Source organism: Moschus berezovskii, unplaced genomic scaffold (assembly GCF_049115385.1).
Source record: "Moschus berezovskii isolate FMDL1 unplaced genomic scaffold, NW_MosBer_1.0 29, whole genome shotgun sequence".
Classification (NCBI taxonomy): Eukaryota; Metazoa; Chordata; class Mammalia; order Artiodactyla; family Moschidae; genus Moschus; species Moschus berezovskii.
The window spans coordinates 548,032-572,631 of NW_028290453.1; the positions used below are offsets into that span (position 1 = coordinate 548,032).

The window sequence follows — 24,600 nt, forward strand, 5'->3', positions numbered from 1 at the left end:
GGTGAAATCAAAATGAGGTCTACAGATGAGTTCGCAGCATTTTATCGATGTTAATTTCCTGGCCTTAACAGTTGTATTGTGGTATGTAATCTGTTAACATTAGAAGAAACAGAGTAAAGGGTTTATGGTAATTCTACTTTCTTGTACAGCTTTTCTAAGCTATTTCAAAATGAAAAGTAAAAAAAAAAAAATCTGCACCATTATTATCAGCAGGATTTTATGCCAAGCTATTGACAAGTTTTCTGCAAGTTTTGATCCAGCACTTTTTTGATCTCATCTTTATCTTACCAAAAGGTATCAACAGAAGGTTTGCAAAAACTGAGGCATAGTCTTTCTCTGAATTGTCCTTAAGTGGTTCAGTGAATGGTTTGTGAAGGGTTGGAGCTGCCACCAGAGATAACAGCTAAGTTTGCTGGCACGAAGCTGTGACAGCTCCACCACTGCCGCAGCCAAGGACGGCTGCAACCACAGCGCCAGCTCTGAGGACTCTGATTGTGTATGTGTTGGTGTTCCTTTCCTTATCTTCAAAAGCTATCAGTTTTCTCACTAATCTTTGTCACCCTTCTATTTCTAACTTTACTTTCCTTTGCTTTTCTTTTTCCTGCGTGTTTGTCTCTTACTGAACTTTCTGTGTGTGGGGTGTGTGTGTATATATAATTTAACTCATGCTCTTTGTAATTAAGTTTCGAGTTTCTGGTCTACTGGTTTCTTTACTTCTTAACTGTTAGTTTATGGTTTCTCCCTCCCCATATTCTCTTTGTGGCTCTCAATGTTTTCCAGGAGGATGTGGCATTAATTTGGAACCACCACATTTCTTAGAACCACACACTACTACTTACCACTTTTTATTTAATTATTATGAAAGCTAAAATCCTAAAAAAGTTATTTTGAAATCATAAACATAGCTGCACTTCTACAAGACTGAAGTACAATAAATCTTCCTAAGTAAAATAATTGAATGTGAAGTTGGAACTCTAAACTAGAAATACTTTATAAAGTGAATCCTTGTTTAATGGATGTGCGCTATATCATTTTAACATTTCTCTCAAAGAAAGTATAAAGCATAACTCTCAATCACAACAGAATGTTTAAAAATCCATTGGCTTTTATCCATTTTGTGATAAACTGTTAAATATATAAAAGTTAGCAGATATAAAAAACTTCAGGAAAACTAGAAAGCCAAAGCAAAATGTTATCAATGATATAAAGAATCACTTATGCATCTGATTTAAATATACTTATATTTCAATCATGAGTGATATTATTTTGAAAATAATAATTCAGTTACTTGTTTTACATGTGATAGGATCTGATTTATGATTTTCTTCTATATCAGTAGAATAACAGAATTTTAAACCAAAATGTATCCAGTTAGGTGAACAAAATTATTTCAAAAATATAAAAAATATACTTTAAGTAGTTTCATTAGAAGAAATTCAATAATAAAAATCATTATGATATAAGTGTGCAGTGATACTTACAAGTAATAGTAACCAAGAAGGACCTTATTGCAAATTCATAGATTTGCTTCCATTTAGCATGAAATCTGGATGTGATCACAGGGATAATTATCTCTGCTGGAACATAGAACTGAATTGAATAGGTCACAAAGATGCCGAAGGAATACAGAATTTTCACTGATTGATATAACCTGTTAAAAATTTTCAAAATTTAGTCATTCTTTTATTGCCAGCTTTACCAATATTTAACTAACCAATGAAATTATAAGACATTTAAAGTCTACAGCATGATGATTTGATATACATTGTGAAAGAATTCCCACAAACGGAATTAATTAACAAACACATCCATCACCTCATGTATTTGTCTATTTTTTTCTGTTTTGGTGAGAACACCGATTCTGCTCTCAGCACACTTCAATCATACAATACAGTAATATCAACCAAGTCACCACATTTTACATTAGATGCTCAGACCTTATTCATCTTTTAACCGAAAGCCTGTATCGTTTTACCAAACTCTTCTCTTTTCCCCCCTCTACCAGCCCCTGGCAAACACCAATCTATTCTCTGTTTATCTAAGTCATAATAAAAATAAAAGAAATAAAATGAAAATAACCAAAATAAAAAGAAAGTTAGATTCATATTAAGACAAAGTGCGTGAGCAAAAACGAGACAACATGCATGAACCTGGCGGGCATTATGCTAGGTGAATACACCAGGGAGAAAAAGACAGGTACTGCAAGATATCACTAACATGTCAAGATTATAAACAGTTTTCCTAAACAGCTGCCAAACAAGAAAGAATTCAATTAAATCTCCTTCTATAATGTATTCATCCTAGGAGTGAAGAAGAAGGAAGAAAGCTGAGTAGAAACAGATTTGAAAATACTACAAATGGCAAACTTAAGGAAAGAAGAGGGCCTTAGGGCTAGGAACAACACAAACTCACTATTAAAAAGACCTCAAGATATATTTCTCACCTTGATGTTTAAAGTTTAAACATAAATGGTCAAGCTACTGAAATGTACAAAATAACCAAAAGACTCCTGCTTCATATACTTTGATACATAATTGTGGAGAACTGAATATTCTTATCAGTTTATTATTACAGTCCTTTTTTCTAATTACCTTTTAACTTACATGTTTTTAAAATATGATTAACAATATATCTAAAAATATATCACTATGCATATAGGTATAATAACTTTTCTATTGGTATAGAACAAATTACATAGGTTAAGAATCTGGTTATTATTAACACCACTCAGTAACATTAATTATATGTAATTACTATCATTTGATGTTACCCAGAGTAAAAACGGGAAATAAAATCATCACTATCTTTTTAGAAGCTGGCATATTTGTTAAGGATCCATCAAAGAGTAATACAGAAATCAGAGTGTTAAAGAGAAGCAATACAGTCTTTTAAAATCAACTATTCCGTTTTTATTTTTGTTTCAAGAACCCCTTAATTTCTACATTTCATATTAAAATTTCAAGTACTCTATTTTTCTATACTCAACTTTCCTACATGTTTATCAACCTTTGTTCTCATTTTGGTTTTAAGCATGTATCTGTGGTAATTGTCCATATGTACTAATCTTGGCCATATAAACTAACAGTTTCAGAAATGAGCAAACTGACTCTCAAAAGGATAAAAAACTTGATTAAAGTGATAGGGATTTGTCTTGAGGATATACAACAACATAAAACTTTTATTTTTCATTTTTTTTCATTGAAGGATAATTGCTTTACAGATTTCTTTTTTGCTTTCTGTTAAGTATCACCATGAATCAGCCATAGGTATACATACATCCCCTCCCTCTTGAATCTCCCTCCCATCTCTCTCTCTATCCCACCCCTCTAGTTTGATACAGAGCCCTGTTTGAGTTCCCTGAGACACACAGCAAATTCCCGTTGGCTGTCTATTTTACATACAGTAATGTAAGTTTCCGTGTTACTCTCTCCGTACATCTCACCCTCTCCTCCCCTCTCCCAGGTCCATAAGTCTGTTCTCTATGTCTGTTTCTCCACTGCTGCCTTGCAAATAAATTCACTGGTACCATCTTTCTAGATTCCATATACATGTGCTGCTGCTGCTGCTGCTAAGTCACTTCAGTTGTGTCCGACTCTGTGCGACCCCACAGACGGCAGCCCACCAGGCACCCTCATCCCTGGGATTCTCCAGGCAAGAACACTGGAGTGGGGTGCCATTGCCTTCTCCATACATGTGCTAGTATATGATATTTATCTTTCTCTTTCTGACTTACTTCACTCTGTATAATAGGCTCTAGGTTCATCCACCTTAATAGAACTGACTCAAATGTGTTCCTTTTTATGGCTAGGTAATATTCCATTGTGTGTATGTACCACAACTTCTTTATCTATTCATCTGTCGATGGACATCTAGGTTGCTTCCATGTTCTAACTATTGTACACAGTGCTACAATGAACATTGGGGTACACGTGTCTTTTTCAATTTTGGTTTCCTCAGGGTATATGCTTAGGAGTGGGAATGCTTGGTCACATGGTGGTTTTATTCCTAGTTTTTTAAGGAATCTCCATACCATCTTCCATAGAGGCTTATTAACTTACATTCTCCTCAACAGTGCAAAAATATTCCCTTTTCTCCACACCTTCTCCAGCATTTATAGTTTGTAGACTTTTTGATGATGGCCATTCTGACCTGTGTGAGGTGATACCTCATTGTAGTTTTGATCGGCATTTCTCTAATAATGAGCGATGTTGAGCATCTTTTCATGTGTTTGTTGGCCATTTCTATGTCTTTTTTGGAGAAATGTCTGTTTAGGTCTTTTCCCCACTTTTTGACTGAGTTGTTTGTTTTTCTGGTATTGAGTTGTATGAGCTGCTTGTATATTTTGGAAATTAATTCTTTGTCAGTTGTTTCATTTGCTATTATTTTCTCCCATTCTGAGGGCTGTCTTTTCACCTTGTTTATATTTTCCTATGCTGTGAAAAAGCTTTTAAGTTTAATCAGATCCCACTTGTTTACTTTTGTTTTTATTTCTGTTACTCTGGGAGGTAGGTCATAGAGGGTCTTGCTATGATTTATGTCATTGAGTGTTCTGCCTATGTTTTCCTCTACGAGTTTTATAGTTTCTGGTTTTACATTTACAACTTTAATCCATTTTGAGTTTATCTTTGTGTATGGTACTTAGAAGTGTTCTAATTTCATTCTTTTGCATGTAGCTGTCCAGTTTTCCCAGCACCACTTATTGAAGAGGCTGTCTTTGCCCCATTGCATATTCTTGCCTCCTTTGTCAAAAATAAGGTACCCACAGGTGCATGGGTTTATTTCTGGGCTTTCTATCTCATTCCATTGGTCTATATTTCTGTTTTTGTGCCAGTACTATACTGTCTTGATGACTGTGGCTTTGTAGTATAATCTGAAGTCAGGAAGGTTGATTCCTCCAGCTCCATTCTTCTTTCTCAAGACTGCTTTGTATATTCAGGGTCTTTTGTGTTTCCACATGAATTGTGAAATCTTTTGCTCTAGTTCTGTGAAAAATGCCATTGGTAATTTGATAAGGATTGAACCTGTAGATTGCATTTGGCAGTATAGTCATTTTCACAATATTGATTCTTCCTATCCAGGAACATGGAATATCTGTTTATCTTTGATTTCTTTCATTAGTATCTTATAATTCTCTGTGTACAGTTCTTTTGTCCCCTTAGGTAAGTTCATTCCTAGATATTTTATTCTTTATGTTGCAATGGTGAATGGATGGGATTGATTCCTTAATTTCTCTTTCTGATTTTTCATTGTTAGTATATAGAAATGCAAGCAATTTCTGTGAATTGATTTTGTATCCTGCAATTTTGCTAAATTTACTGATTAGCTGTAGCAATTTTATGATAGTATCTTTAGGGTTTTCTATGTACAGTATCATGTCATCTGCAAACAGTGAGAGCCTTTTCTTTTCTGATCTGGATTCCTTTTATTTTTTTTCTTTTCTGATTGCTGTAGCTAGGATTTCCAGAACCATGTTGAGTAACAGTGGTGAAAGTGGGCACGTTTGTCTTGTTCCTGATCTTAGGGGGAATGCTTTCAGTTTTACACCATTGAAAATAATGTTTGCTGTAGGCTTATCATATATGGCCTTTACTATGTTGAGGTACGTTCCTTCCATGCCCATTTTTTGAAAAGTTTTAATCATAAATGGGCGCTGAATTTTGTCAAAGGATTTTTCTGCATTTATTGAGATTATCATATGGCTTTTATCTTTCAATTTGTTAATCTGGTATGTCACATTGATTTGCGTATAGTGAAGAATCCTTGCATCCCTGAAATAAACCCAACTTGATCACAGTGTATAAGCTTTTTAACCTGTCTTCAACAACATAAAACAACTTTTAAATAACAAATGGAACAACTTAAAAGGTATTTTAAAACTCAGTGTCAAAGTTCTTGAAAGTTAGAACATAGGTTCTATTCTCTGTATAACCACTCATGCACTTAGGAGGGGATAGACACTTATTAAATATTAGTTAAATTAATATTAATGATAAAAATGGGTGTGAATAGTAATTCTTGAAACTACATTTAATCAATATCACAAATAACAATACTTGAAAAATAAGATGACTCTTGCTTGAAAACAAAATCGGTTATACTGATAGCTAAGAAATGTAATATCTTGGTAAAGACCAGAAATAAATATATATTTTTTAAATAACTACTTTGCAGTCAATATATAGAATCAGATGATAGGGGAGAAAAACAACTAAATGTTCCAGTGAAAACACAAGTTTTGAAAACATTAGAGTTCAAAAATGACAAAGTTTCCCTTCTTTTCCCCATATTGGCTAATAAATCAACACTTAACCTAAACTTATCTATACAGATATGAATACTTATTTTTTTAAGTTAATCTGGGAAATAAGGGGCTGACTGATTCTCTCGAGGTTGAAAACAGAAGCTATTCTTGGAAATAATCTAACAATTCACTTTCCCTCTTGGACTTTTCATGATCCTCAAGAATCTCAAGTGTTCAGCTCTGTCAAGAAGTCTTTTTGAAAAACAGCTACAGTCCAGATCAAGAACTCACCCCATTCTAAGCTAAAAATAACTAAACAGGACAACTAACTATTTATTTAGTGATGCCATGGTTGGATATGGTATTACTGACTCGATGGACTGAGTTTGAGCACGCTCCAGGAGATGGGGAAGGACAGGGAAGCCTGGCGTGCTGCAGTCCACGGGGCCACAAAGAGTCAGACACGACCGAGCAGCTGAACAAGTGTTACCCAGTATTCACCACTAGACTGGATGCTTTAAACCGCGGGACGTTTGAGGAGCGTTCCCCAGAATGTAAGCAATATGAAGAGGACCTTCTCTGCTCGCTGCTGCATCTCTAATGCTTGGGAAAAGCTCCAAGTACATAAAACGCATACAGCAAGTATCCGCTAGATGACAGATGAATTTGATAGACGCCCTTCTTTTTTAACTTAATAATATTTTACTGTGATGAAAAAAGAAGACAGGCAGAAGAAAGGAAAGGCAGAGGTCATTTCAGCCAGGATTCCTAGATATAGGCAACTTTAATATTAGAAGAATATCATTAAGAATTTCTGAGGGTGAGAATGGAATAAAGAGTTCAGAATATACAAATCTTCTTTATCCTGTTTCCTTATATTTCTCTACATCTTTATTTCCTGTGTCTCTTGGTGAGTCCATTCTTGCCTAAATATTTTCATCTTAGGTAACAAATTCCTCAGAGGTCAACTCCCAGATTTCTTGGAAGGATCAATTAAGACAGCTTGATTATCTGCCACTATTTTTCAGCTCTATTTCCCAGAATATTCAACCTCCTATTTCCTATATGCTATAAACAGGAATTCAGGCCTAAGATTCTTTTCTGTTTTGGGGGAATGTGAAGTCCCAGTTCATTTATCTAAATAAATTAAAATATCTACCCCACATCTACCCTGTTCTTACATGCTTCTCTCCTGTTTGAATTTTCCCTATCCAATGTGTGCTTCAAAAGGATTCCGAGAGATGGAAGAAGTCACTTCACTGCTTCTCAATGTCTGTTTCTCTGAAAACTTAACATACCCTTGATATCTCTTACGAGAAGAACGTCTGCTATTTGCGTTACTCTAGTGGACATCCTGGAAAAACACTGCCAAAACACCATTCAATTAAGACCAGCAGTTACAGGGGAAACACTTTTATACCCAGAATACTACTTAACGAACATTTACGAAGTGCTGAACAATGTGCATCACAAACCCAGAAATGCAGGTATCTGCCTGCAGGTGCCCATGTTTTAGCTCAGAACCCTGAATTCACTTGATTGCTTAGTCGCTCGGTTGTGTCTGACTCTGTGAGGCTCCTTGGACTGTAGCCTGCCAGGCTCCAAGAACACTGGAATCGGTTGCCATTTCCTCCTCCAAGGGATCTTCCCGACCCAAGGATCGAACCCACATCTCCTGTGTCTTCTGCACTGCAAGAGGTTCTTTAACCCCTGAGCGATCGGGGAAGCCCAATTTACTTTATTATCATCTTTAAAATATACCCTTTACTTCAAAAGCTAAATGCACTACCTTAAACAATATCACTCATAACTAGTTTTAAAAGACGATGCCTCACTAAGATTGAAGGTAATAAGTAATTAATAACATGGAGTCACTCTAATCCATACTTGCTTTATTCTGGGACTGCTCTCTAATTCAACCTTTTCTTGTAGGAATACCCCACATGCAAAGACTTGACTCACTGGAAAAGACTCTGATGCTGGGAGGGATTGGGGGCAGGAGAAGGGGACGACGGAGAATGAGATGGCTGGATGGCATCACCGACTCAATGGACATGAGTTTGAGTGAACTCCGGGAGTCGGTGATGGACAGGGAGGCCTGGCGTGCTGTGATTCATGGGGTCGCAAAGAGTCGGACACGACTGAGCGACTGAAGTGAACTGAACTGAACCCCACATGAACTCTGAGACGTTAAGTCAACATGGCATCAAAAGCCCTTTACAGTTTCTCATGGCTGGTAGCTGGGTTCCCTAGGCTCCTGTGACAGTCATTGGCTTTCATATCTGAGGCAGGAATTAGGTGGGCTCCTGCTTACATTTGTTAGGACCAAAAAAAGAAAAAAAGAAAAGGGCTTCAGGCTGGACACTCGACAGCTAGCCTGCTGTTTGCATTTCCTGAGACAGGAGATGGGGGGGCTCCAGATTATGTATTTACAACCAGCCTTCTCTTTGCACTTTGAAATAGAAATGACAACAGAAACAGGGAAAACAGCCAGGCTATGTCTTCTGTGGACACCTTAAGGTAACAGTCATGGCAGAAACAGGGAGGGCTAAACCCTGTTTGCGTAAAGGATCAAGAGGTCTTATCTTCCCCATCCTTGGGGCAAGGGAGACATTGAATATGTGCAGGAAAGCTCCTCGGGGTCAAAGGAGGGGCACCCCCATAGTATGTGATGCCAAGGCTGCCTTATAGTCCTCTGGGTTGGAATCCACACCAGAAAATGGATTCCGGCCCAGGACTGGCGGGCTACAGTCCACAGTGTTGCACATGCCTATGGGGAAGGGTCCTAGGGTAGGTCAGGTGTGGAAAAAGAAACCAGATAATTGGCCCAAAGAAAACAAAGACCCAGAAGAACAGCCCTGTATGAATGCCTTAACGGCCTCTTTGCAATGCTCCTCCGCGCTAAGGGGGACACCCCACCCCTTCCCTCTGGGTGTGCATCTCTGCCTCACTTCTATCTCAGCTACACAAACTTTCTCCATTCGGCCCTCCCACTTGCGATTGTGTTGTGTGTCTAATAATAAACTTTGTATCTCTTTTCACAGTTTTTGCCTCCTTGAGGAATGCACTTCAATCGGGGCAAGAGGTTCTAGCCTCTAACTCTTGTTGATCTAGTGGCTAGTTTCATCCAGGCTCAGTTCAGTTCAGTTCAGTTCAGTCACTCAGTTGTGTCTGACTCTCTGCGACCCCATGAATCACAGCACGCCAGGCCTCCCTGTCCATCACCTCATCCCATTTCTGGGCAGGGAACTAAGATCTCGCTTCACATCAGCGCTCACTGCTGTCTCTCCAAGATCAATACCCAGCCAATAAAGAGTACACTACAAATGGCAACCCACTCCAGTATTCTTGCCTGGAGAATCCCAGGGATGGGGGAGCCTGGTGGGCTGCCGTCTATGGGGTCGCACAGAGTCGGACACGACTGAAGTGACTTAGCAGCAGCACACATTCTCTAAACTGCTTGGCCTACTGCCTGAAGCACAAGAAGGGGAAGGAAAAGGGGACTCATACATAGCAATTCAAGATAGGAAACTCTGAGATAACCCCATGATTATCCTAGTCCAAACTTCTCATTTTGGAAGATTATCATTATAAAAGACAACCGCCTTCTCTCCAGTATCCCTCAGCCATGGCTAGTATTTTAACTGTCCTGGTTGCAGAGAACTCGCTTCCCAATGCAGAAGATGTAAGAGACGGGATGGGGTGGGGGCGGGGGGCTTGATCACTAGGTTGGGAAGATCCCCTGGAGAAGGGTATGACAACACACTCCAGTATTCTTTCCACGGACAGAGAAGCCTGGTGGGCTATAGTCCATTGGGTCGCTAGGAGTCGGACATGACTGAAGCAAGTGAGCACACACGCACAGCTGCAGACCATAAAGACTGTAGGCCACAAAAGGCATGTCTGCACAAGAAGGTGTTACTCAACAGCAGTTCTCTAAAGGGGAGTATCTTGACTTGCTTTCCTGTTTTGTACAGATTTTTGCTTCCGAGGATACATGGCTCCCCCTTCTAAATAAAAAGCAGGTGTCTAACCAGGCTTTCCTGAACAGAAACTATGATCTTGTCGACTAAAAAAATAGTCACAACATGAAAGTGGAGGGTTGTTTTATTTGATAGTCTGTTTTTAATTAAGGCTTATAATGAGTTCCTTTCTAACTGGAGAGCCACAGCAATTAGGGAACAAGTCTAAGGTGGGAAGTGGGTGCAGAAAAAGGGAAGGATTAATTAGAGCCACTGCAGGGACAGTACCACCCCCTCGAGGTTTAGCTGTGAAAACCAAAAGCATGCCCTCCACCTCCATGTCCACTGCTACTTCGCCAGGTTCCCAGCTCCCTGGGGAGAGGAGCGTCTTAACTTGATGCGCAGGCACTCCCATCTCGGTATCTTCCCCCTTAAGACTTTCTTTAGATACGTTTGTGAATAAGGGTAGGGGAGAATTCTGAGATGTTTCCCCACCTACATCTTATACTACTTGTCAACTTTACTTATAAATTTGCTTTTAGGATTTAGTCTAAACATTACTTCAAGTGGAGAAATGTATGATTCTGTTTTCTAGACACTGTACTATCTTTGAAAGAGAAACTAAACTACCGTAATTCTTAGCCTTGATCCTCTTATATTAAGCTGTTTGTCTATACTCCATACTAAACTATTACAAAAAAGAAAAAAGGAACACTTTTGAAGGAAACAAAATTATAATATCAACTATAAAACAGGTTAATGAAATAAATGCAAAACAGTCACGTCTGGTTTGTATTCAGGTCTCCACCTTGAAACAAATGTATAACACTGAAATGGTTCCATCTTGGAATGCCTTCCTAAATATATCATAGCTAAAGTAAAACTGTAATTAAAAAAAAAGATAAACACACGGCATATGCGAGACTTGTGCAACTGGAAACTACGCTAGGGACTTTCTCCCTATCATAAACAGTTCCCTACACACACTTATTCTAACAACATTTTGGCCTCCAATGAGGACCCAGGGTTCACATGACTACTGAATAGCAATCAAACTCTCATCAGGAAGCCAGTCAAAATATTTAAGGTTTCACAGACTTCCATCCAAACAGCTAAAGGAGCCGCATGATATTAGGTCAGCATTTATTCTTTGCATTTATCAAAACTAAGGAGTTACTTTCCATTTCATAAATAAGGGAGCGAGTCTACATCATAACCACTGCCAATATCTTTATTAAATCTCCAAAGATCAATCTCTGGAAGAAGAAAAAGACTCTACATATTGCTTCATTTAGAAGAATATGGTTCTAATATTAAAGAGAATATTAAGATATACCACACTATTTACAGTTGACCCTTGATCAATGCAGGGGTTGGGGTCTGACCCTGCATATAACTTCTGATTTCCCCCAAACTTAGCTACTAATAGCCTACTACTGACTAGAAGCCTTACTGACAGTCAATTAACTCATATCTTGTATGTTACAGGTACAACTACATATATTTTATATATTCATGACATACCTTTTTTATATTTCTAGGCTATGCAGTTTGTGAGTTTTTTCAAATTGTCATGAATCTCAAAAAATTTTCTAACATGTTAACTGAAAAAAATCCATATAAGTGGACCCATGAAGTTCAAACCCCTGCTGTTCAAGGGTCAACTGGATAATGTGTCCTGTGTTCAGAAAGGACTCAGGCACATACAGTATTAAAGCTGACCACTAAAACCATGAAGGCCATAAGTGATGGGTTATATGATTTTATCAGAAACCCAGAATGTTAGATTTTTGGCAGGAGGATAGTATTAAATTTTTTATTAAACTGAGTCCATATTAAAAGAATTCATGTTTCACCTGTTATCCAAATTTGGAACAACCTGTAATTTTTAATATTTTAAAAATATGCCACAAAAAGTCAGATGATCTCCTCTGAAGATTATGAAAAAATTTAGATTACACAAATAAAGAAACCACAGTAAAGATTTTAAATGTTTAAATCATAAAACTAAAAATACCCCTTTATCATAAAACACTAGTAAATTATATTTATAAAATATACAAATTAGGTTAAGAAACTCTTGTCTACCTACCACACATCTTGGGGAAGATTTAAAGTGATGCTGCCTTTGATATCATCGTGGAAACACATATATCCCAAAGTAGCTAATGTGACATACAGCACTGTTACAATCCCCATGCCAATATTCAATGCTTGAGGGAAGCGTTTTGATTCTTTCATTTGATTTTCCAGTGGAAGGACCTAAGAAGAGAATGCAAGTAAATGAAAACAATATAGCACCCACCTGATAGGTGCCCAGATTAATCTTTCTATAGTATATGTAACACATAATCGTTGATGTATTTTTCTAAATATTACATATTTTTCCACACTACAGATTTTTTAAATTCCTAAAATAAAAAGATTTGAAATCAGCCCTTCGCAAAACTGTCAGGTATTTTTAAAAATAAACTTTCTACTTCGGAATAATTTTACAGAAAAGATGCAGAGATAAACAGAAGACTCCCACACACTCCTGACCAATTTCTCCTTTTAACATTTCACACAACCAAAGCACATGTGTTACAACTAAGAACCCGTATTGGGACATTACAATTAAACTCCAAACTTTGTTTGGATTTCACCAGTTTTCCCACAAATGTCCTTTTTCTGCTCCAGGGTCCCGGCCAGGACAGCACCGTGCATTTTGCCATCATGTGTCCTGAGTTCCTCGGGTCTGGGGCAGTTTGTTGGTCCTTCCTTACTGTTGATTACTTTGACAGTTTCGAGGAGCATGGTTATGTATTTGGCACACTGCCCCTCTATTAGTTGTCTGATGTCTTTCTCATGGCCAGATTGGGATTATAGGTTTCAGAAAAGTACACCATGGAAGTGCGATGCCCTTCCTAACACATGCTGTCAACATGATTCATCGCTGGTGAAGTTCATTTTGATCCCCTGGTTAAGGCAGTGTTTACCAGTAAAGTTCTGCTTATAAAGTTCTTTCCTTCCTCCTTATACTCTATTCATTGGAAGTAAATCACTACAGGCAGCCCACACTCCAGGGACTGGGGGGATTAAGCTACAAGTCCTCGAGGATAGTATCTACATAAGCTATTTGGAAATCTACCCTGTGTGCTTATTTATTTAATCACATATATGTATTCATAGGGATTCATATATATTTGTTTTATAGTTTACTACTGCTTATTTTGTTACTACTACCATTCCAGCTTCGGTCTTCATGAGTTCTATCCGGTGAGGTCCTTTGTCCTTTTGATGTGCATCTATTCTTTCGTTTTTTGAGCACTTCCCTACTTTCTGCCAGGGCTTCCCAGCGGGCACTAATGGGTACAGAACCTGCCTGCCAGTGCGGGAGATGCAAGAAGCGGGGTCAACCCCTGGGTCAGGAAGATCCCTGGAGAAGGGAATGGCAACCCACTCCAGTATCCTTGCCTGGAAAACACGGGACAGGAACCTGGCAGGCTACAGTCCATGGGGTTTCAGAGTCAGACACAACTGTGCAACCAACACACACACACACACATACTCTCTGGCACTACAATATGCTCCAGACACACCTTGAATTTACTTGCTTCCGTCCTGTCATCAGCCATTTCTCCAAAAATCTTTGTTTCCTTTGCTGGAGAATCAGATTTAGAACTCAAGATCAGGGTGCTAAGTGGGCTCAGTGCTCCTGGGTGCCACTGCTTTCAGCTCTCTCAGCAGACACAGTTAGTAGGCACGCGTACACGCACTGACCCAAGTACACACATGTCTGCAACTGCTTCTCTATCTATCCATGTGCATCTGTCGTCTGTCAGTTTAATGAGACGAAAGTGTGAAGTGTGAAAGTCACTCAGTCGTGTCTGACTCTTTGCAACCCCATGGACTCCTCTGTCCATGGAATACTCCAGGCCAGAATACTGGAGTGGGTAGCCTTTCCCTTCTCCAGGGGATCTTCCCAACCCAGGGATTGAAACAAGGTCTCCTGATTACAGGCAGATTCCTTACCGTCTGAGCCACCAGGGAAGCCCCAATGAGATGAATAAGTATTTACATTATTGGGGGGGGGGGACTTTTTTTAAAAAAAGGGCCAATTTAAAAGTTAAATTTGTAAGCAAATCTCTGGAGGTTTTGGGCATACAAATTTGACCACACAGTAAAAGACACTAAGTAATAATAAGTATTTACTGAGTGTTTACAATGTGCCAGGTATTTTTCTAAAAGCTTAGCATATAGGATCTCACACAGTCCTCACAATAACCTCATGAGACAATAACTAATATTATCTCCGCTTTTCAGGTGAGTTGGGTAGGTCCATGTGAGAACTGTGAGTGAGTAACAGAAAACGAAGAGTACACGAGTCGTATGCTCAGAGAAAACCCAGACTGAAAGGGGAAGCTAAAGTCAGGATGGTGCCAGTGCAGCCAGGAAAGGAGGAAGGGAAGGAAACGGACACTACGGAGGCTCCATCTGCGTGAAGCAGCGTCACCTGTTTCACACATAACCTCATTTATGGAGCTGATCTGGGGAAATACAAAAAGAAGACTCAACACGTCTTAATTGCTGACTGGAATGGGGAAACCAGGGACCCATTGAAAAGAAATACTCCAGTGTTTCAAGTTTGAGCAACCAAAAGTAAAACTAAAAGAAAGAGAGAAATGAGAAAGTGAAACTGATTTTATACAAAAAAGAAAAAGTATGTCAGACTTCAGAGTTGTTGAATCTGAGATGTCAGAGGAACAACACGTAACTGGAAATGTCCAATAGCTTTACTATAGCTTACTAGTTAAAGCAGAAATGAAAATCTACAATTATGTCTCTAACAGGGATAAATGGAGCTTCTAAGAATTAGTAAGAATTCTGTAAAGGAGAATTCAGAGAGAGCAGAAACCCAACTAAAATCGCACAAAATCGTCTCAGTTCTATTTTGTCTGTGGTTCATACAAACAGATGTTTATCAGTGGTTCTGCTCCCACACCAAACATCAGACTATGAAATATAAGCTATGGCCTTTCACTGTTCAGTTGCTAAGTCGTGTCTGCGACCCCATGGACTGTAGTACACAGGGCTTCTCTGTCCTTCACTGTCTCCCTGAGTTTGCTCAAACTCACATCCATTGAGTCAGTGATGCCATCCAACCATCTCGTCCTCTGTTGCCCCCTTCTCCTCCTGCCCTCAATCTTTCCCAGTATTAGGGTCTGGGTCACTGGAGAAGGACCAGGAAGAAGAGGATGGCAAACCACTTCAGTATTGCCCTGAGAACCCCATGAACAGTATGAAAAGACAAAAAGACATGGTCTTTTGACCAAGATCAGATGTAGTAGGGGGGCTTCCCGGGTGGCACAGTGTCAAAGAATTCACCTGCCAACGCAGCACACACAAGAGACGCAGGTTTGCTCTCTGAGCCGAGAAGATCGCCTGGAGGAGGAAACGGCAACCCAGAGCAGTATTCTTGCCCAGAAAATTCCATGGACAGAGGAGCCCGGCAGCTTACAGTCCACGCGGTCACAAAGAGTTGGACATGACCAACTGACTGAGCACACAAACAGCAATATTCTATTTTGCCCAAATCTATACATTCTAGGCTTTCAATGAGTGGGAAGCACCTTTTTAAAATTTTTTGGCCACACCACATGGCATTTGGCATCTTATCTCCTCAACCAGGGACTGAATCCGCACCCCCTGAACTGGAAGTTTGGCGTCTTAACCACTAGGCCACAAGGATGTCCCTGAACTGGAAGCATCTTGAATGGAAATATTTAGGATCTCAGAATCCTCACAATGTTTGTATCTCTTGGTAGCTTCATGATAACATCATTTCACAAAACAAATGATATGTATAAATCTAAAAAGAATTTATGTTTGACCCTTCTTATGTAATAGTAAACTTTATAACAATTTCAATTCATTTCTAATCATCTAGTCTATAAGATATGACATTTGGTTTCTGTCTAAATATAACCCAGACTTGACAGAGTACAGTGAATACAGATCAGACAAAACTAACCATGAGTTAATGGTTTTTGAAGCTGGGTGATGCTTACAGAGGAGTTCATCACACTATATAGGTTTGAAAATTTTCACAACAAAATATTAAAAATCATCTATTCTAATGCTCTCATTTTACTTATTAAGAAAATTATCCAAGATAAAACATGGATGAACTCCTGGTTAGTAGAGGAACTAAACTGTAATTCAAGATTATCATACCAAAATGCAAATCATTTTCTAGGAATACAAAAATAGAAACAAACAACAACAACAACAACAACAAAAAACCAGAAACAGGAAAGAAAACCATGTATTTTTAAATGTAAGTAAGTCTCTGTGTTGACTTAAGATTTTAAAAAATAATAATAAAGACTAAATCCTTACCACTCCTATGCCTTCAAAAGCGAATACAGCAGTACCAAAAAACAGGGGGTATTTTTTCCAACCAGCCACTATTGGAAGGTTGTGGGGATCTGGCATATTCTGGAGAAGAAAGAAAAAATAAGATAAGTTACTTACTTGTTTGAAACAATTTAAAGCAGAAGAGTGAAATCATATACTTATGAGCCTCACGCTAGCAAATGTGGATTATAAATGTGAATAATTCTTTCAATAAAAAGTTTAAGCATCCTATGTTAAATGTAGCCAAGCTGTCAGGATTCTACTGCCAGAAGCAATTGTCTCCCGGAGCCCATATGTTCCAGCTGAGCTAAACGCTCCTGATTACTGCTTCCACCTCTAAGGCCCAGGCTGTTCTCACCGGGCATGGCTCCTGCCACAGCAGGAAACACGCAAGCACATTCAACACCTGAGCTGACAGCCATGCGATCAGTTATCAACCACTGCTGGCAGTGTCCAGTGAAACTCATCCCACTCCACTTTCACTGCTCTTTTGGTTTCTAGGACTGCCCAACTGTGGCTTTCCGCCTCATAGCCCTGCGTGGCTCCCCAGCTCCTGGTTTCGGTGTTTGACTCTCTGACCTGACGACTGCCTTCACCCTCATTATTTGTGCACAAGCCTGGACTCTGGCTTCGATGACTTGGTCTGACTCACAGAGCCTTGTTCCAACCCTCACTATCTGGAGACTTACAGTCTGCACATCTTGTTCAAGATGTCTGGGTCCAAAGTGGCTAGTTCTTCCAGCTACCCCAAGTCCCCTCACCAGCCTGTGTTCTCTGCCTTACCAGATGGGAAGTGGAACTCGAGGCCGGTGAAAAGGATGAACAAAGACACTGAAGTGTGGCAGCACAGGGATAACCGGGGAAATAAGAGGGGTCTGCTGCTGCTGCTCAGTCACTTCAGTCGTGTCCGACTCTGGGATTCTCCAGGCAAGAACACTGCAGTGGGGTGCCATTTCCTCCTCCAATGTGTGAAAGTGAAAAGTGAAAGTGAAGTCGCTCAGTCGTGTCCGACCCTTAGCGACCCCACGGACTGCAGCCTACCAGGCTCCTCCATCCATGGGATTTTCCAGGCAAGAGTACTGGAGTGGCTTGCCATTGCCTTCTCCGAAGAGGGGTCTAGAAAAACCTTTATTTTCTTGGGCTCCAAAATCACTGAAGATGGTGACTGCAGCCATGAAATTAAAAGACGCCTGCTCCTTGGAAGGAACATTATGACCAACCTAGACAGTGTATTACAAAGCAGAGACATCACTTTGCCGACAAAGGTCCACCACCTGGTCAAAGCTATGGTTTTTCCAATAGTCATGTGCGGATGTGAGAGTTGAACCATAAACAAATCTGAGCGCCACAGAATTGACGCTTTTGAACTGTGGTGTTGGAGAAGACTCTTGAGAGTCCCTTGGACTGCAAGGAGAGCCAACCAATCAATCCTAAAGGAAATCAGTCCTGAATATTCATTGGAAGGACTGATGTTGGAGCTGAAGCTCCAATACTTTGGCCACCTGATGTGAAGAACTGACTCATTGGAAAAGACTCTGAAGCAGGGAAAGATTGAAGGCAGGAGAAGGGGATGACAGAGGATGAGATGGGTGAATGGCATCACTGACTGGATGGACATGAGTTTGAGCAAGCTCCAGGAAGTGGTGATGGACAGGGAGGCCTGGCGTGCTGCAGTCCATGGGGTTGCAAAGAGTCAGACATGACTGAGCAACTGAACTGAGAAAACCTGAAGCACAAGTAGAACCGTGCGACATGATGGTGACACATGACGAGAAACACGTTAGGGTCAAAATGGAAAATTAAAATGTGTGGGCTGCTGGGTAATACCAAACTGTCCTCCAAGGCTCACAAGCTTCCCTCCACCTAAGGAACATGCGTTTCTGCTCCACTAACTCCTCGATGTCCAACCAAGGGGTCAGGAACTCTAGAGAATCTTAAGAGGTCTTCCTGCTTCCACTCACGTGCGCTATAACAACGAGTCCATGGGCTTTGGAATTCAGACAGGGCAAAACAGAGACTCAGCATAAGAGAACTCGTCTCGGAGTGCTAAAGGAGAGTTTAGGACAACTACTTTGGCAGCAATGTCTAAAAAGTCTAATTGCATCAGGAAAGAACAAAACAAGGATTCCCTACCTTTTTTGAGTCATTGGCCCCAGTGAGAGATGAAAACTATACAGCTGCCCAGTGGAAAATGCACACATACATATAGAAACACTGAATCTTATCAATAATTTTAAGGGATTTGCAGATCCCCTGGATCCCCTCAACAGATTATTTTAAGGAAACTGAGTTAAATATCTCCAGACTACTGATGATGAACTCAGTTGCGGTCACTGCAGAAAGAGATTACAGCCCAGGGTAGTGGCAGTGAGCTGAAGCTGCAGTGGCAAATAAAGCTTCAGGCGTGAAAGAAAATCATAACATCACAGCTAGACTCCCATCTCCTGTGATTGGTTTAAGTCTTAAAGGAATAAACAAGACACTGATGAGTTCTTTTTTTTTTTTTTTTGATTTTTTTTTTTTTTTTTTGATGAGTTCTTTATTTCCTGTTAGGCAGTGTACTAGGGCAGGGTCCTGAATCTCACAACTCTAGGGCAGGCATTACTATGTTCTGAGGCAACACCATACAGCTCAGAAGCATACTGACCAAGATTCAAAACCAGATCTGACTACAAAGCCTATGCTTTCATCCTCTATGCCATATACTTCTTCAGCTAAGCAGTATCCCCCAAAAGAAAACCTGATTATCTCCTAGGTGACACATATGAAGTAGGGTCTTTACTCATCATCACTTTTACCTCTAAAGTAAAAAAAAAAAAAAAGTTTACTTGTTAAAAAACACACGACATAGTTAAAAACATGGTATACTTACCCTTACAACATACTGATAAATTATCACAAGACTGACAGCCATGGATATGTTGGCAAGGAATGAAAGCACAAACAGATTCTTGAGCTCATGAATGAAGACCAAAAGAATTAAAAATGGAAGAAAGCAAAGCATATATATCCTTAGGTCAATACTTCTTCTCTCACATGGACTTGATGAATTGGTACTATTCAAAACAAACACTTTACTCTCCAGGAACCCTTCGTGAACCTATACAGGATTACCAGGAGAATAAGGAAGAGGGAAAACAAAAACTTCCATTAACTTATAAGCACGAAGGAGAAATATAAAGAAAACTATAATCTATATACACTCTATGATAAATTCCTTTGCCATAAATAAAATACATAGTTTCAAGACAATCTAGCAACCTAGAAATATATATATATATATATAATTTAGGGATAATTAAAATAGAATAGTCTTCTTTGCAAAATAACTTTATCATACTGTGAAAACAAAGTTCACTAGAAACTTGTGAGGACAGACTTGCTAAACCACTTTGAAGCTCTGTGACTGTGACACTCATGATGCCTGCAAAGGCTCAATCTGCTTCTGAGATGATCAAAAGTAGAAGAATGCTTATCCAGAATGGCCATTGGGAGGTCTATTAACACAGTTTTTTCAAAGCAGAAAACAATCTCCAAGTGCCTTTTAGAAATGTACAGTAATCAAGATGCCCAGAATGTACAGAAATCAGAGCCCAATTTTAAAGGTATTCTATAAAGCAACTGTTGATGAATTAGTATCACTGTCAATAAATATTTATTAACAATCAGTTATCTTCTGCATGCTAGACAATAAATTTTTGTCAGAGCAAAAAGCTTCTATAAGATAAACCAACTTTACCTCAAAATTTATTCAGCTATTTCTATAAACCAATATTTAGCTTCCAAAAGAGATTCCATAATTTATAGTCTCCATATATTAAAAATTGTCCCTGATTCAATTAAGCAAATAGTCCAACTTACAAAAATAGAAATGAAATTATAGAGGACTTTAAAAATAATCTTAAAAACTCACAGAAGAGGCAGATTGTACTAAAATAAAAATATCAGTGAAAATCTATTTGCCCCAAACACTGTACCCTCCTTTGAACATAATGACATTATCACGTCTCTGAATATATAAATTAAGAACCAAAACTTATAGTAATAACAGAAAGTATTTTCTGAGTACTTTGTATGTGTCAGGTACTGAACTTTACTCTCCAGGAACCCTTCATGAACCTATACAGGATTACCAGTAGAATAAGCAAGAGTGGAGGAAAAAACTGCCATCAACTTATACTCATGAAGGAGAAATATAAAGGAAATTACGACTTATATGCACTGTGTCAAGTACTGAACTTGATATGCAACATCTCATTTAATCCTCAAAACAACTCTCTGAGGTGGGTGGTAATATTAATTTCCATTGTATAGTTGAGGAAACTGAGGTTTAGGGAAAGTAAAAAAGAAAAATCTACATAATATCAAGCCAGTAAGTGGTGGTTCTAGGATTCAAACCCAGGTCTGAGACCTAAGAATCTAGCGTGTGACAGGAACATGTTCACCTGAGCAAAACGCTGCAAGCCCTAAAGAGGGGCCTGCCCAAGGAGCCCCTGGTCACCTCCGCAACAGCCCTCTCCCCTGAAATATAGGACTGGGAGGCCAACAAGTCAGAGTACAGAACAAAATCCTGACATGATTAATAATGCAGGGGGTTAATTTCACCCTTACCCACAATAAGTAATATTTAGTGTCACTACAAATGTACATATCATCTTAAATCGCAGGGACTACACCTACTAGTTTTAAGTTATGTCGGCAACTTGTAACTCATACTGGACTAACAGACTCAGGTTATGCCATGTACCATTTAAGAAATGCACAGCTCTCATCTGTCTTATAATTGGCCATTAAAACTTTCTATTTTATCTTCTATAACTTGAAATAGAAGCAAAATTGATTGTTTACATCACTTGGCTTTTAAGAAGATATTTTATTTGTTGACCCGATTTTCTCTGTCATCAAATTATTTACAGCCAAATACTTCTGAAGTATAGGTATTCAAAGAAGTACCTCCCATATACAAGATGAGGTAATGATAGAGTTAAGCTCTACCAAGGATTCCTGGCAAGAGAAAAGTAGCCATATAACCAATTTTAAAAAGGGCTGTTTGAGTCGTTAGGTGCTTGGGAATTTCACATCGATTCTATCACAAACCTCTCATAATAATTTAGTATTCTTTGGCAGAAAGAGGATTATAAGAAATTCTCAAGATTGAAAAATAAAGTAAAATAAAAATATCGATACATACCCAGAGCAAGATTCAGGTAAACATTTGAGTCCTTCGGTGCCCTCTAGAGACAGAGATTGGCTATCTAATAGGACTTCCTACGCTCTCACATGTTTACCAAAATGCAAAACACTGAAATAAATATTATAAGATAAAATTACTAAATTCAGTTGCTTCCATGTAGAGCTCAAATTTACTAAATTCTACAGTTTATTAACTTTTCAATTCAGTGATTTAATGGTTAAAATTCCAAAGGCAGATGATGTTCTTCAGCAAAGCTAAAATGCAGAATTAAAGCTATAATATGCTACATTTGCATACTAAATTTAAAATGCATAATGCATTGTATAAAGGCTTTCACAAACTTTTCATCAGCTGCGGCTCACAATAAGGCTATGAGGAACATGGGGAGATTTTGCTATTGTTCCTATTTTACAAATAAGGAAATCGAGGCTTGACCAGGAATAAATGGGTCTTATTCAAAGTTAAAACTGAGAGCATGCATCTGAATTCAGATCTTCTGACTCTGAAGTCCATAGTCTTTGGTATCACATTTTTTTTCCTCTGAATGTAACAGCCCTTCCCTATTCTTCATACCTACACACACTATTTTGTCTCTCTGAGCTTTTCGTGAGCATTTTAATGGAAGATCAGCAGGAAGCGACTATAACCATGATGGACCAGCATCAGTGGAAGCACCACAGTACCTCACCCCTGCAAACTGTCTACAGTGGTTTAACGGGCCCAAGAACAGCCATACAGCAGCTACAGAGCAAGAGACGCACAACTCCGTATGGGAACTCAACTCTTAATTCTTTGGTTCGATGTAATACTGAACCTTCAGTTTTAGGCAGATCAAGGTGGTCATAACCTTACAGGTTTTAACTGTAAAAGTAGTAGCAATTAGTATGGTTTAATCAACCTGTGTGTCTTTTATTGGAGACTGCTCTCAAACGTGAGGACGCTTCTGCAGAGAGGGGCAATCTCTGATGATGCTGTTTCAGTGATCATCTGTCTGCTCTGCTAAGGTGAGGCGCTTAGCACTGCTTTCAGCTTTTCTCACATCTGCCTCAATATCTTTTTCCATATTGCTCTTTGGGCTGCAAAACAACTTTCATCTTTCTATCAACTGCAAGCTTCTCCTTACCTTCCAGAGAGTCACTTTTTCTACCTGGTCTTCTTATGATATGTGCAAATGAGTTAAACTCTTTCATTCAGCTTTGGAGGCAACTGATAACATTTCACAGGAGAAAGTCACCAATCCTGAGCTTACAGGTATTTATTTTATGTACCTATATAGTCTGTGTCATACACATACTCACAATTAAAGTCAGACAATGTCCTGCCCTAGGAAGAACAGTAGTGTGGCAGCTAGGAGAGGCATTTACGTTTCTGCCTAATTCACATGGCCTGGGGCACATTGCTCATGCTCTATGAGACTTTGTATCCTCATTCATAAAATAAGCATAATACTTATATTACAGTGCAGTTGCAAAAATTAAAGGATATGTATCATGGTTTATAAATATAGGATTATAACGCATTATGAGCATTACCTATAACTTTAAGTCAAGCTTGTTGGTAGCTCTCTTAGGGGATTATAGAAAAGATACAATACTACCATGTTGCACAATCCTAGAAAGGCACCATTTCCATTATATTCTATGTAAACGACTGCTAAAATGGTATATCTTCTCTTGACATTAAATAGCCTCTTAACTGAGTCAGTAATCCTAAAACTATATGACTTGAAGAATTAAATACTTGTAAAATCAAAAGCACATCATCTATGATGAATAATGCTGATAAAATCATCAACTCTCTTATTTATAAAAGAATGACTGTGACCCTTTCCATCATTAAAAATCTAAGAGGGGGGTTTTATCAAACTATGGCCCCCAGACCAAAACCTACCATCTATTTTTGCAAATAAAATTTTATAGGAATACAGCCACATATAATGTATTGCCTACAGCTAAGTTGAGACAGAGATCACATGGCCTGCAAAACTGAAAATACTTACTATCTAGCCCTTAACAAAAAATGGTTGCCAAATCTTGGTCTAAATATAAAATGAAGTTATCTTATACTTAGAAAAGTGAGTCAAGCATATACTTGAAAGTGAAAGTGAAAGTCGCTCAGTCATGTCTGACTCTTTGCCACCCTATGGACTGTACCGTCGATAGAATTCTCCAGGCCAGAATACTGGAGTGGGCAGCCTTCCCCTTCTCCAGGGGATCTTCCCAACGGGACTCACCTCACACCGCGGGTCCCTCGGCTACACGGAGCCAGCGAGGAGCGCCGGCGAGTTTGCGCGACTGCCAGGGCGCGGGGGCGGGCGGGGGCGGGCCGGGACTTCCAGTCCAGCTTCCCGGTAGCACTCAAATCATTGAAGGCAGTGGCAAGCCACTCCAGTACTCTTGCCTGGAGAATCCCAGGGATGGGGGACCCTGGTGGGCTTCTGTCTATGGGGTCACACAGAGTCGGACACGACTGAAGCGACTTAGCAGCAGCAGCAGCAGCAATTTCATATATATGATGTATCTGGTAATCTAACTGCTGCTGCTGCTGCTAAGTTGCTTCACTCGTGTCCGAATCTGTGTGACCCCAGAGACGGAAGCCCACCAGGCCCCACCCCGTCCCTGGGATTCCCCAGGCAAGAATACTGGAGTGGGTTGCCATTTCCTTCTCCAATCCATGAAAGTGAAAAGGGAAAGTGAAGTCGCTCAGTCGTGTCCGACCTTTAGCGACCCCACGGACCGCAGCCTACCAGGCTCCTCCGTCCATGGGATTCTCCAGGCAAGAGTACTGGAGTGGCTTGCCATAGC

The 24,600-nt window shown here is 39.4% G+C and overlaps 1 protein-coding gene across 3 annotated transcripts in view; it reads right to left on the reverse strand.

The window, feature by feature from the left end:
* LOC129557797 (neutral amino acid uniporter 4-like) overlaps window positions 1–24,168 on the reverse strand; it is a 29,275-nt gene extending 5,107 nt beyond the window's left edge. The window contains exons 1-6 of one of the 3 annotated variants that reach the window (XM_088834575.1): window positions 24,030–24,165; window positions 21,794–21,904; window positions 19,475–19,702; window positions 16,585–16,683; window positions 12,296–12,465; window positions 1,482–1,651 (exon numbers count right to left, since the gene is read on the reverse strand). In XM_088834575.1, coding sequence (XP_088690701.1) covers window positions 1,482–1,651; window positions 12,296–12,465; window positions 16,585–16,683; window positions 19,475–19,606 — 571 coding nt within the window. In that variant the 5' untranslated portion in view covers window positions 19,607–19,702; window positions 21,794–21,904; window positions 24,030–24,165. Of the gene's footprint in view, window positions 1–1,481; window positions 1,652–12,295; window positions 12,466–16,584; window positions 16,684–19,474; window positions 19,703–21,793; window positions 21,905–24,029 lie in introns of all 3 variants that reach the window. The other 2 variants (XM_088834576.1, XM_088834577.1) reach the window with 2 other exon arrangements.
* Between the last annotated feature and the right edge of the window lie 432 nt (window positions 24,169–24,600).